The sequence below is a fragment of the Poromitra crassiceps genome (genome assembly GCF_964638095.1).
Source record: "Poromitra crassiceps genome assembly, chromosome: 18".
Classification (NCBI taxonomy): domain Eukaryota; kingdom Metazoa; phylum Chordata; class Actinopteri; order Beryciformes; family Melamphaidae; genus Poromitra; species Poromitra crassiceps.
Window position 1 is genome coordinate 30,629,486 of NC_139636.1, and position 12,500 is coordinate 30,641,985.

A 12,500-nucleotide genomic window follows, 5' to 3' on the forward strand; every position below is an offset into this window, starting at 1 on the left:
CAGCAACAGATGATGATGATCAGGTTGGATTGTGAGTCTCTTCTGCATCACCTTCCAGGGCTGCCTTTAAATACGAGGGCTCCATGATCGTGCCTGCGGGGCAAGGGACCGACTATGACGAATTCAAGAGCCAGTGCACAGGTAAGGCCCTGATAACACACAGCACAGCCAATGTCATCATGAATGGGTGTGAAACTTGTTTCCGTGTGTGTGTGTGTGTGTGTGTGTGTGTGTGTGTGTGTGTGTGCCACACCTCTGCCTCTGTAGCCTCCCAGCTTGATTTGCCTGGACACTAATCTTTTAATACTCTCTCTGCTCACGGGCCCTCAGCTACACTGTAAAAAAAGAACAAACGCACGCTTCATATTGCATGGAATTCTGAAATAGTTGCACATGTGAAGCCCTTAGGAAAGGCCTATTTCTGCATTTGTGTGTGTGTGTGTGTGTGCGTGTGTGTGTGTGTGTGTGTGTGTGTGTGTGTGTGTGTGCGTGCGCGTGTGCGTGTGTGCGCGCGCGTGCGCGTGTGTGTGTGTGTTTCAATGGATTAGTGCTGCTGTAGCCTGTACTGACTGTCACCATCTCTATGCACTCTATGTAGCGTTTCTTCACAAAAAGTCGAGCAGAAACTGTCTGATAATGACTGACTGATGGGTGCAGGCTGGATATAGAAGGACCAAATCAGTCCAGCCCTCAGATGTAATTAGTCCTCTGTCCTCTAGAGCAGCAGAGTACTCAGATGTTGGGTGTGGCTGTTCCTGATGCTAGCTGGTGTTGTGTATAAGCGAGTGGCCCCAGGCTGTTCTCTCTCTCTCTCTGTGTGCCCCCCCCCCCCCGAACGTTTCGGGGCTCGCATTCCTGTGTTATGAAATAGCTGATTTATTAGCAGCGTGCTTTATAGCAGGCCTCGATTCCTACCTGCTGTCCCATTGGTGCTGCAACAAGTGAAAGTATCAGATGACTGACGTTCTCTCTGTATGCTTGTTTTCACTATTTAGGAGGGGAGTTTGTAACTCTGAGGCAGCAAACAAATCACCTTATAGACAGATTGTAGACTGGCCTGACTGCACTATGCATCACCTTATAGACAGATTGTAGACTGGCCTGACTGCTCTATGCATCACCTTATAGACAGATTGTAGACTGGCCTGACTGCTCTATGCATCACCTTATAGACAGATTGTAGACTGGCCTGACTGCTCTATGCATCACCTTATAGACAGATTGTAGACTGGCCTGACTGCTCTATGCATCACCTTATAGACAGATTGTAGACTGACCTGACTGCTCTATGCATCACCTTATAGACAGATTGTAGACTGGCCTGACTGCACTATGCATCACCTTATAGACAGATTGTAGACTGGCCTGACTGCTCTATGCATCACCTTATAGACAGATTGTAGACTGGCTTGACTGCTCTATGCATCACCTTATAGACAGATTGTAGACTGGCCTCACTGCTCTATGCATCACCTTATAGACAGATTGTAGACTGGCTTGACTGCTCTATGCATCACCTTATAGACAGATTGTAGACTGGCCTGACTGCTCTATGCATCACCTTATAGACAGATTGTAGACTGGCCTGACTGCACTATGCATCACCTTATAGACAGATTGTAGACTGGCCTGACTGCTCTATGCATCACCTTATAGACATATTGTAGACTGGCCTCACTGCTCTATGCATCACCTTATAGACATATTGTAGACTGGCCTGACTGCTCTATGCATCACCTTATAGACAGATTGTAGACTGGCCTGACTGCACTATGCATCACCTTATAGACAGATTGTAGACTGGCCTGACTGCTCTATGCATCACCTTATAGACAGATTGTAGACTGGCCTGACTGCTCTATGCATCACCTTATAGACAGATTGTAGACTGGCCTGACTGCTCTATGCATCACCTTATAGACAGATTGTAGACTGGCCTGACTGCTCTATGCATCACCTTATAGACAGATTGTAGACTGGCCTGACGGTTCTATGCATCACCTTATAGACAGATTGTAGACTGGCTTGACTGCTCTATGCATCACCTTATAGACATATTGTAGACTGGCTTGACTGCTCTATGCATCACCTTATAGACAGATTGTAGACTGGCCTGACTGCTCTATGCATCACCTTATAGACAGATTGTAGACTGGCCTCACTGCTCTATGCATCACCTTATAGACAGATTGTAGACCGGCCTGACTGCTCTATGCATCACCTTATAGACAGATTGTAGACTGGCCTGACTGCTCTATGCATCACCTTATAGACAGATTGTAGACTGGCCTGACTGCTCTATGCATCACCTTATAGACAGATTGTAGACTGGCCTGACGGTTCTATGCATCACCTTATAGACAGATTGTAGACTGGCTTGACTGCTCTATGCATCACCTTATAGACATATTGTAGACTGGCTTGACTGCTCTATGCATCACCTTATAGACAGATTGTAGACTGGCCTGACTGCTCTATGCATCACCTTATAGACAGATTGTAGACTGGCCTGACTGCTCTATGCATCACCTTATAGACAGATTGTAGACTGGCCTGACGGTTCTATGCATCACCTTATAGACAGATTGTAGACTGGCTTGACTGCTCTATGCATCACCTTATAGACATATTGTAGACTGGCTTGACTGCTCTATGCATCACCTTATAGACAGATTGTAGACTGGCCTGACTGCTCTATGCATCACCTTATAGACAGATTGTAGACTGGCCTGACTGCTCTATGCATCACCTTATAGACAGATTGTAGACTGGCCTGACGGTTCTATGCATCACCTTATAGACAGATTGTAGACTGGCTTGACTGCTCTATGCATCACCTTATAGACATATTGTAGACTGGCTTGACTGCTCTATGCATCACCTTATAGACAGATTGTAGACTGGCCTGACTGCTCTATGCATCACCTTATAGACAGATTGTAGACTGGCCTGACTGCTCTATGCATCACCTTATAGACAGATTGTAGACTGGCCTGACTGCTCTATGCATCACCTTATAGACAGATTGTAGACTGGCCTGACTGCTCTATGCATCACCTTATAGACAGATTGTAGACTGGCCTGACTGCTCTATGCATCACCTTATAGACAGATTGTAGACTGGCCTGACTGCTCTATGCATCACCTTATAGACAGATTGTAGACTGGCCTGACTGCTCTATGCATCACCTTATAGACAGATTGTAGACTGGCCTGACTGCTCTATGCATCACCTTATAGACAGATTGTAGACTGGCCTGACTGCTCTATGCATCACCTTATAGACAGATTGTAGACTGGCCTGACTGCTCTATGCATCACCTTATAGACAGATTGTAGACTGGCCTCACTGCTCTATGCATCACCTTATAGACAGATTGTAGACCGGCCTGACTGCTCTATGCATCACCTTATAGACAGATTGTAGACTGGCTTGACTGCTCTATGCATCACCTTATAGACAGATTGTAGACTGGCCTGACTGCTCTATGCATCACCTTATAGACAGATTGTAGACTGGCCTGACTGCTCTATGCATCACCTTATAGACAGATTGTAGACTGGCCTGACTGCACTACAGTATGTACAGATTCTGCTATGCAGGAGGAAACAGCAGGAGCATCCTTCCTCTAAGGTGAAAGAAACTGCGTCTAAAATCAGTTGCCACCTGAAAAAGCCTTCAAACCTGCTTGTTGCTTATTACATTTCTACAGATAAAGTGGAGGAATGACTTCTACTTAACCCCTACATGTGATCAATTATTACTTCACCCCTACATGGGATCAATTATTAGACAAGAGGCTCAGGAGCGAACTTTGACCCCTGACCGCTTTTCCTAGCTCCCGGATACACTTCTGCTGATTGTTGCCTCCAGTATAATGATAAAATGTCAGGTCAGATCAGACCTGGACTCGCTCAGGCTGAGGTATGGGGAGTGTCACACCTTGCCCCCAATTGACAGTTGACACCCATGTACCCTAGAGGACAGTGGTTCTCAAATGAGGGTCCGGGGACCCCCAGGGGTCCTTGAGGGGGTTCCAGGGGGTCCCCAGACAAAAGGGGGATAATTTATTTGAGCTATAATTCCATTCATAAGTAGCACAATGACTATTTGGGTCATGGCTTTTATACACTTTCTGTAATAAAACATCTAAAAGCATCAATCTTATTGGGGGACCGTGGGACAAAATCCTATCAAACGGGGGTCCGTGGTCTAATCTTTGTCAGTTTAGGGGTCCCTCATGTGAAAACATTTGAGAACCACCGCCCTAGGAACATAATAGACCCTTCTCACCCTTATCACATCCATGATTGGAAGTTGGAAACCCTCATTAGTGTTTTGCTTGCACCTGTGTTTATTCTGCCTTTTTGACACAAAATGCCCCCTGTGAAAAGGGTCTATAGGGATGATCTCCTTCCAGCAGCTGCCTGCTCAAATGAAGCCTTTTTGTGTGTGCTGTCTCATCGTTGTTGTAGTGCAGTTCTTTGGCCTGGGGGGGGGGGGCGTGTTTGGCTGCAGTGCTGGCAGCACCCGCTTTTTAAAAGGGAAGAAGAGAAGCGTTCCAACCCGCAGACGGACCAGGAAGAAGCCTGGTGTAGAGGAAGTGGTCTGGTGGTGGGAGGTGTGTGTGTGTGTGTGGGGCGGGGGGGGGGGGGGGGGGGGGGGGGTAGTATTTTGCCTCTCGTATTGAGTCATATACTTCCTCAAGCGGTGGTAAGCACTTAGTGAAGTTATTGAAGCAGGACTAAACCCCCAGATTTCTGGCTGAACGGCTGCTTGGTTTGAAAAGTCTGCAGGCAAGATGGCCGCCTATACTCCCTTCTGTACCCTGGCAGAATATACTATCATAACTTACATAAGTATGTAAGATACAAAATAAAACAAATTGTAATGTCTTTATTTGTTGTAGAATGCAGAGGACATGTAACTGTTTAGTTAAACTCGCATTCCACTGGAATATTGTATTTACTGCGCTGCTCTAAACATAACGTAGTTGGCTCGAGACTGTTTCGTCCTGGAACCCACTCGCTTTGTGCCAGAACACAATCGATTTGGGGGTGGAACACGCCAGGATTGGCCAACGCCAACGCCAGTGCCCAGAACTGTCAAATCAAATCATCGACAGAGACGCTATGGCCCGCCTCCCAGTATTTTCAGTGTATCAGAGATAGAGAACGATAAATGATCAATACAGCCACGTTATAAACAACAAACTAACGCTGGTGATCCGTATGGAAACAGCCGAGTCGACTAGTTTCTCACGCTGTGTTTGTTCAGCCAAAATGCCGGATACCTGTTGTGCTATCGGTTGCACTAACCGACGAGGAGACACGCCTGGCTTGTGCTTTTACAGAATGCCGTCGGAGAAAGAAAACTCAGAAAGGAGGAGGTTGTGGATTTGTGCGATTAGACGTGGTTCAGTCGCTGGGGAGGGCAAATGGCTTTTTTTCTACCATCAAAGTACACACGTCTTTGCGGCCAACATTTCATCAAAGGTAAGCTCAAGTAACGTTAACGGGGTATTTTAATCATTATTGTAACGTTACTTGAGCATTTTGGCTGAACAAACACAGCGTGAGAAACTAGTCGACTCGGCGGGCAGCGGAATGAACAAGGTTTTTTTTTTACCGTCAGGTGGGCGTTCCCGGCAGCACGTAACGCCCCTTGAAAGCTATGAATAGAGTAAAAACTACTGTCCACTAGGGGTGTCAACGTGTACACGGCACCTTCTGGCAGCGTGTAACCGGTTAACTGTTGTTCTTTGACCGCATTTCCATTACGTGCAACGTTACTGCACTTGTGTGAACACCTGAGTGTCACGCTAAAGTGATCATCTGTAGCTTCCACTACAGGCAGCATGTAGCTTCCACTACAGGCAGGCAGCATTATCACCTCCAAACACTACAGGCAGCAGCATTATCACCTCCAAACACTACAGGCAGCATTATCACCTCCAAACACTACAGGCAGCAGCATTATCACCTCCAAACACTACAGGCAGCATTATCACCTCCAAACACTACAGGCAGCAGCATTATCACCTCCAAACACTACAGGCAGCATTATTATCACCTCCAAACACTACAGGCAGCAGCATTATCACCTCCAAACACTACAGGCAGCAGCATTATCACCTCCAAACACTACAGGCAGCATTATTATCACCTCCAAACACTACAGGCAGCAGCATTATCACCTCCAAACACTACAGGCAGCAGCATTATCACCTCCAAACACTACAGGCAGCATTATCACCTCCAAACACTACAGGCAGCAGCATTATCACCTCCAAACACTACAGGCAGCATTATCACCTCCAAACACTACAGGCAGCAGCATTATCACCTCCAAACACTACAGGCAGCATTATCACCTCCAAACACTACAGGCAGCAGCATTATCACCTCCAAACACTACAGGCAGCATTATCACCTCCAAACACTACAGGCAGCATTATCACCTCCAAACACTACAGGCAGCAGCATTATCACCTCCAAACACTACAGGCAGCATTATTATCACCTCCAAACACTACAGGCAGCAGCATTATCACCTCCAAACACTACAGGCAGCAGCATTATCACCTCCAAACACTACAGGCAGCATTATTATCACCTCCAAACACTACAGGCAGCAGCATTATCACCTCCAAACACTACAGGCAGCAGCATTATCACCTCCAAACACTACAGGCAGCATTATCACCTCCAAACACTACAGGCAGCAGCATTATCACCTCCAAACACTACAGGCAGCATTATCACCTCCAAACACTACAGGCAGCAGCATTATCACCTCCAAACACTACAGGCAGCATTATCACCTCCAAACACTACAGGCAGCAGCATTATCACCTCCAAACACTACAGGCAGCATTATCACCTCCAAACACTACAGGCAGCATTATCACCTCCAAACACTACAGGCAGCAGCATTATCACCTCCAAACACTACAGGCAGCATTATCACCTCCAAACACTACAGGCAGCAGCATTATCACCTCCAAACACTACAGGCAGCATTATCACCTCCAAACACTACAGGCAGCAGCATTATCACCTCCAAACACTACAGGCAGCAGCATTATCACCTCCAAACACTACAGGCAGCATTATCACCTCCAAACACTACAGGCAGCATTATCACCTCCAAACACTACAGGCAGCAGCATTATCACCTCCAAACACTACAGGCAGCATTATCACCTCCAAACACTACAGGCAGCAGCATTATCACCTCCAAACACTACAGGCAGCATTATCACCTCCAAACACTACAGGCAGCAGCATTATCACCTCCAAACACTACAGGCAGCATTATCACCTCCAAACACTACAGGCAGCATTATCACCTCACTACAGGCAGCATTATCACCTCCAAACACTACAGGCAGGCAGCATTATCACCTCCAAACACTACAGGCAGCAGCATTATCACCTCCAAACACTACAGGCAGCATTATCACCTCCAAACACTACAGGCAGCATTATCACCTCCAAACACTACAGGCAGCAGCATTATCACCTCCAAACACTACAGGCAGCAGCATTATCACCTCCAAACACTACAGGCAGCATTATCACCTCCAAACACTACAGGCAGCAGCATTATCACCTCCAAACACTACAGGCAGCAGCATTATCACCTCCAAACACTACAGGCAGCATTATCACCTCCAAACACTACAGGCAGCATTATCACCTCCAAACACTACAGGCAGCAGCATTATCACCTCCAAACACTACAGGCAGCATTATCACCTCCAAACACTACAGGCAGCAGCATTATCACCTCCAAACACTACAGGCAGCATTATCACCTCCAAACACTACAGGCAGCAGCATTATCACCTCCAAACACTACAGGCAGCATTATCACCTCCAAACACTACAGGCAGCATTATCACCTCACTACAGGCAGCATTATCACCTCCAAACACTACAGGCAGGCAGCATTATCACCTCCAAACACTACAGGCAGCAGCATTATCACCTCCAAACACTACAGGCAGCATTATCACCTCCAAACACTACAGGCAGCAGCATTATCACCTCCAAACACTACAGGCAGCATTATCACCTCCAAACACTACAGGCAGCAGCATTATCACCTCCAAACACTACAGGCAGCATTATCACCTCCAAACACTACAGGCAGCATTATCACCTCCAAACACTACAGGCAGCAGCATTATCACCTCCAAACACTACAGGCAGCATTATCACCTCCAAACACTACAGGCAGCATTATCACCTCCAAACACTACAGGCAGCATTATCACCTCCAAACACTACAGGCAGCATTATCACCTCCAAACACTACAGGCAGCAGCATTATCACCTCCAAACACTACAGGCAGCATTATCACCTCCAAACACTACAGGCAGCATTATCACCTCCAAACACTACAGGCAGCATTATCACCTCCAAACACTACAGGCAGCATTATCACCTCCAAACACTACAGGCAGCATTATCACCTCCAAACACTACAGGCAGCATTATCACCTCCAAACTACAGGCAGCATTATCACCTCCAAACACTTTATATCTGATGAGGAATGAAACACAGTAAGACAGACTCACCCGCTTCGCCTGCTACCGATGTCGACGGAAAACAATGGGCTTTTACATTGTGTTAGCTTCAGCTGCTAGCCCGACGGCTACTACGAACGTTTCAAAAGGATTCATGCCAGCGAACCCGCGGGATCGCCGGCTTCGCCAGGCAGGGCGAGGGACGGGGAGAGAGGTGAGAGCAGAGAATCCATCATCCTCGTCGTCGTCAATGTTATGTTTCATAACTTGTGGACCACGACGTAACTGTTAAACCTTTTATTTCCATGCGGTCACACTGGCTCCATGTTTACAACACCACCGCTTTCCTGCAGACTGTCGTGAAGCTGCCGTGCTGCTAAAGGCACAGAGCCACAGCTGATGTGACACATACACAACAGACGTGTAGTCGGTTATTGATTTTTCTAAACGCTTGTGATTTCATATCCGGTTAGCCGTGTACACGCGGTGGGTGACACCCCTACTGTCCACACATCAAAAGAGCAGGTTGCATATACACAGATAATGTGGCAAAATTGAACAATCTGTGGTAAAGAGGAACTTTTGTTTCAAACTGGTTGGAGAGACGAGGCGATCTAGATTGAGTCTAGCCTGCAGGTCATCCCAAGAAGACCAAGGCCAAGAAGACCAGCCTCGCTCTGCACAGGTGGCAGCTTTTATTAACAATCCTAGCCAATCATTGGATCTTATATTATATTATATTATGAGGATCATATATATGTACATGAGCAACCTGTCTAGAATGGCCGTGTACATTAAAATATACCAGTGCTGTATCCTGTATGTGCGTCACAGTCCAATCGTGTGTGTGTGTGTGCGTGTGTGTGCGTGCGCGTGCGCGTGCGTGTGTGTGTGTGTGTGTGCGTGTGCGTGTGTGTGCGTGTGTGTGCGTGTGTGTCACACACACGCGAGTACTGCCTCGGGCAGCGGTGTTAAAACTAGTCGTGTCTTTTGTCACCGTGCTGATAAGCCTCTGTAACAATGAGTGCTGTTGTTGACGGGCTGCAGGTCTGATCTGAGAGCAGTGTTCTCTCCAGCACAGCACAGCACCGTCTTTATGAGCTGCTCCCACAGGTACATAAAGATAACGACCGTGTGCACAGGTGAGCAGGGAGACGCACGCACACGCCCGGCGCACAACGTCATGGAAACGCTCCACCTGCTACTCATGATTGTGTCTAGAGATGCAGCCCCCAGTGGCAGCGAGAGGTAACTGCTTGAAATTTGAAAGAAACCCCTTAAAGTCATGTTTTTTTGTATGTAATTGTAAAATACTCTGAATATTATACTTTGAATAATACAGTAAGTTGTGCCTGGTATGGTTTTCCCACAAAAAAGTTTAAATGATCTTGTTAAGATCCTTAAAATGACATCTACTCCTCCCTCATTAAAAATCCAGAGTCTATGAATATGCAAATTATATTTCATCTCAAAAGTGGGCACACGATGTTTCCTACTTCACTGTCCATTCTCAGCGTGTGTATGTGCAAGTTAACACATCACATTCTTCTAAGTTGAATATTGGAATCTATTGGACAGAGAAAATGGCCTAAATGGTAAATGGCCTGCATTTATATAGCGCTTTTATCCAAAGCGCTTTACAATCAGTAGGTAGTCTACATTCACCCATTGATACACCGATGGCGGCAGGCTGCCACGCAGGGTGCCTACACACCATCGGGAGCAAGGAGGGTTAAGTGTCTTGCCCAAGGACACAACGACAGCAGCTGGGAGGGAGCGGGGATCGAACCGCCAACCCTTGCGTCATTGGCCGACCCGCTCTACCTCCTGAGCTAAAGCCACCCAGACAGGGATTGGCTTCCAAACGATTTGTGATGTCACAAATCATGTTTGTAGGCCCGCCCCCTAAAAATGTGATAGGAGACACTTTAGACTTTAAGTTGAATTTCCTCACTAAATGTTGGTGGAGGAAGTGACCATACTGACACTAAATGTTGGTGGAGAAGTAGTCTCACTGGCCAGCCTCCTCTCCCTTCTGTCCGAGGAGTCTGGCGCCGCAGGTCTCCATAGTGGGATTGCGATGGGCGGCACTTAGCGGCAGTGCCCACGGAAAATAGTTTCCAACAATCCAATTTGCCGTTTTCAGCGTGTAGCAACGAGCTAGCGTGTAGGTTTCTGCCGTTAGCTTGCTAGCGAGTTAGCGTTGTTGTTTTCACTGAGGCGGCAGGGCACTATTTACAGCGACACACAGGGAGGAGGGAGCAGAAGGCGCTCTGATTGACATGTGTGACAGAGTTTGTAATAAGCCGGGAGCGGACATCCGGCTGCCACCGAAGCAGTCGCTCCAATGGGAGAGCAGCTGTAGAGCAGGGGAGGGTTTATCCCTGTTGCCTGTTTCCGCGGCGCCAGACTCCTCGGACGGAAGGGAGAGGAGGCTGGCCAGCGAGACTAGTGGAGAAGTGACCATACTGTCACTAGAATGTCATTTGGCCTAGTGGGGGAGAATTTACAGCAACTCAATGAGTGAGGATAGCATCAGCTCCATTTCAGCATTCAGCCTGATACGCCTGATGACATCTGGCTGTCTGAAGGAAGGAAGGAAGCTGACTAAATGCTCGAGTGACATCACTCACTGATGACATCACTCACTGATGACATCACTCACTGATGACATGATCCCGCCAATTGCAGCTGAACGGTGCGTGGAGAAATATCACTAAATCACCGGCGTAAAAAGGTTACATAAACGTCTCCAAAGCGCACCAAGGTGCAGTGTCCGAATGTCCGCAACGGAGCTGAGGCTGACGTTGGGTTGATCATGGTCGTACATGGCAGCATCGCCTATTAGTACTACATCTAAGACATGTAATAGGATAGCCTACACACAGATGTAATTCATATCTAGGCTACTCCTGCATTTTCCAGCATAGTCCTTCTATAGTCCCTGAAATATGCCACTCTGCTGCCAATATGTGACCACAGAATAGGCTATTTGTATCAATGTAATCTATGCCCGCGCGGTGTGTCGATTGAGTTCGGCAGCTTTTTATTTCTTTATTATCATTATTTCTTTATTTATAGGAATTATTCCGTCAGTGTGACCAAACACATCATGAGTGATAAGAGATAATGATTCCTTGAGCCTACGTTTCTATGGTCTAAATAGGCGTATGGATTTAGGAAATGTAGACTGAGAATACACATTACTTCCACTCGCAAAAAAGACGTGCGGGTTTTAGGCTCGTGGAGGCAGAAACCGCTGTTCAAAGAAATCAAATGACTGTTAGCTCGCTTGCGAGTCTGGTTAAGTCGAACCAGATCAAGGGGACAGATCCTGGATCTGTGTATCTCCATTCGTGGTACAGGACCTGGTTCAATAAAAATGTATCTTTAAAAATCTTTCTTTCTTGAGTTACAGGCCAGAGGTCAGTGTTACAGGCCAGAGGTCAGTGTTACAGGCCAGAGGTCAGTGTTACAGGCCAGAGGTCAGTGTTACAGGCCAGGTCAGGCGGTCAGTGTTACAGGCCAGGTCAGGCGGTCAGTGTTACAGGCCAGAGGCAGGTTTTGCCCCTTAGTTAAATCCTGTAGGTATAAATCCTATAGGTTAAATCCTATAGGTTAAATCCTGTAGGTATAAATCCTATAGGTTAAATCCTATAGGTTAAATCCTGTAGGTATAAATCCTATAGGTATAAATCCTATAGGTTAAATCCTGTAGCTATAAATCCTGTAGGTTAAATCCTATAGGTTAAATCCTGTAGGTATAAATCCTATAGGTATAAATCCTATAGGTTAAATCCTGTAGGTATAAATCCTGTAGGTATAAATCCTATAGGTATAAATCCTGTAGGTTAAATCCTGTAGGTTAAATCCTGTAGGTATAAATCCTGTAGGATAAATCCTGTAGGTATAAATCCTATAGGTATAAATCCTGTAGGTATAAATCCTGTAGGTATAAATCCTA

The 12,500-nt window shown here is 46.6% G+C and overlaps 1 protein-coding gene across 1 annotated transcript in view; it reads left to right on the forward strand.

Annotated features, from left to right (window-relative positions):
* cotl1 (coactosin-like F-actin binding protein 1) overlaps positions 1 to 12,500 on the forward strand; it is a 19,011-nt gene that overhangs the window by 1,205 nt on the left and 5,306 nt on the right. The window contains exon 2 of the mRNA XM_083655052.1: positions 59 to 141. Within this exon, the coding sequence (XP_083511178.1) occupies positions 59 to 141 (83 nt within the window). The remainder of the gene's footprint in view (positions 1 to 58; positions 142 to 12,500) is intronic.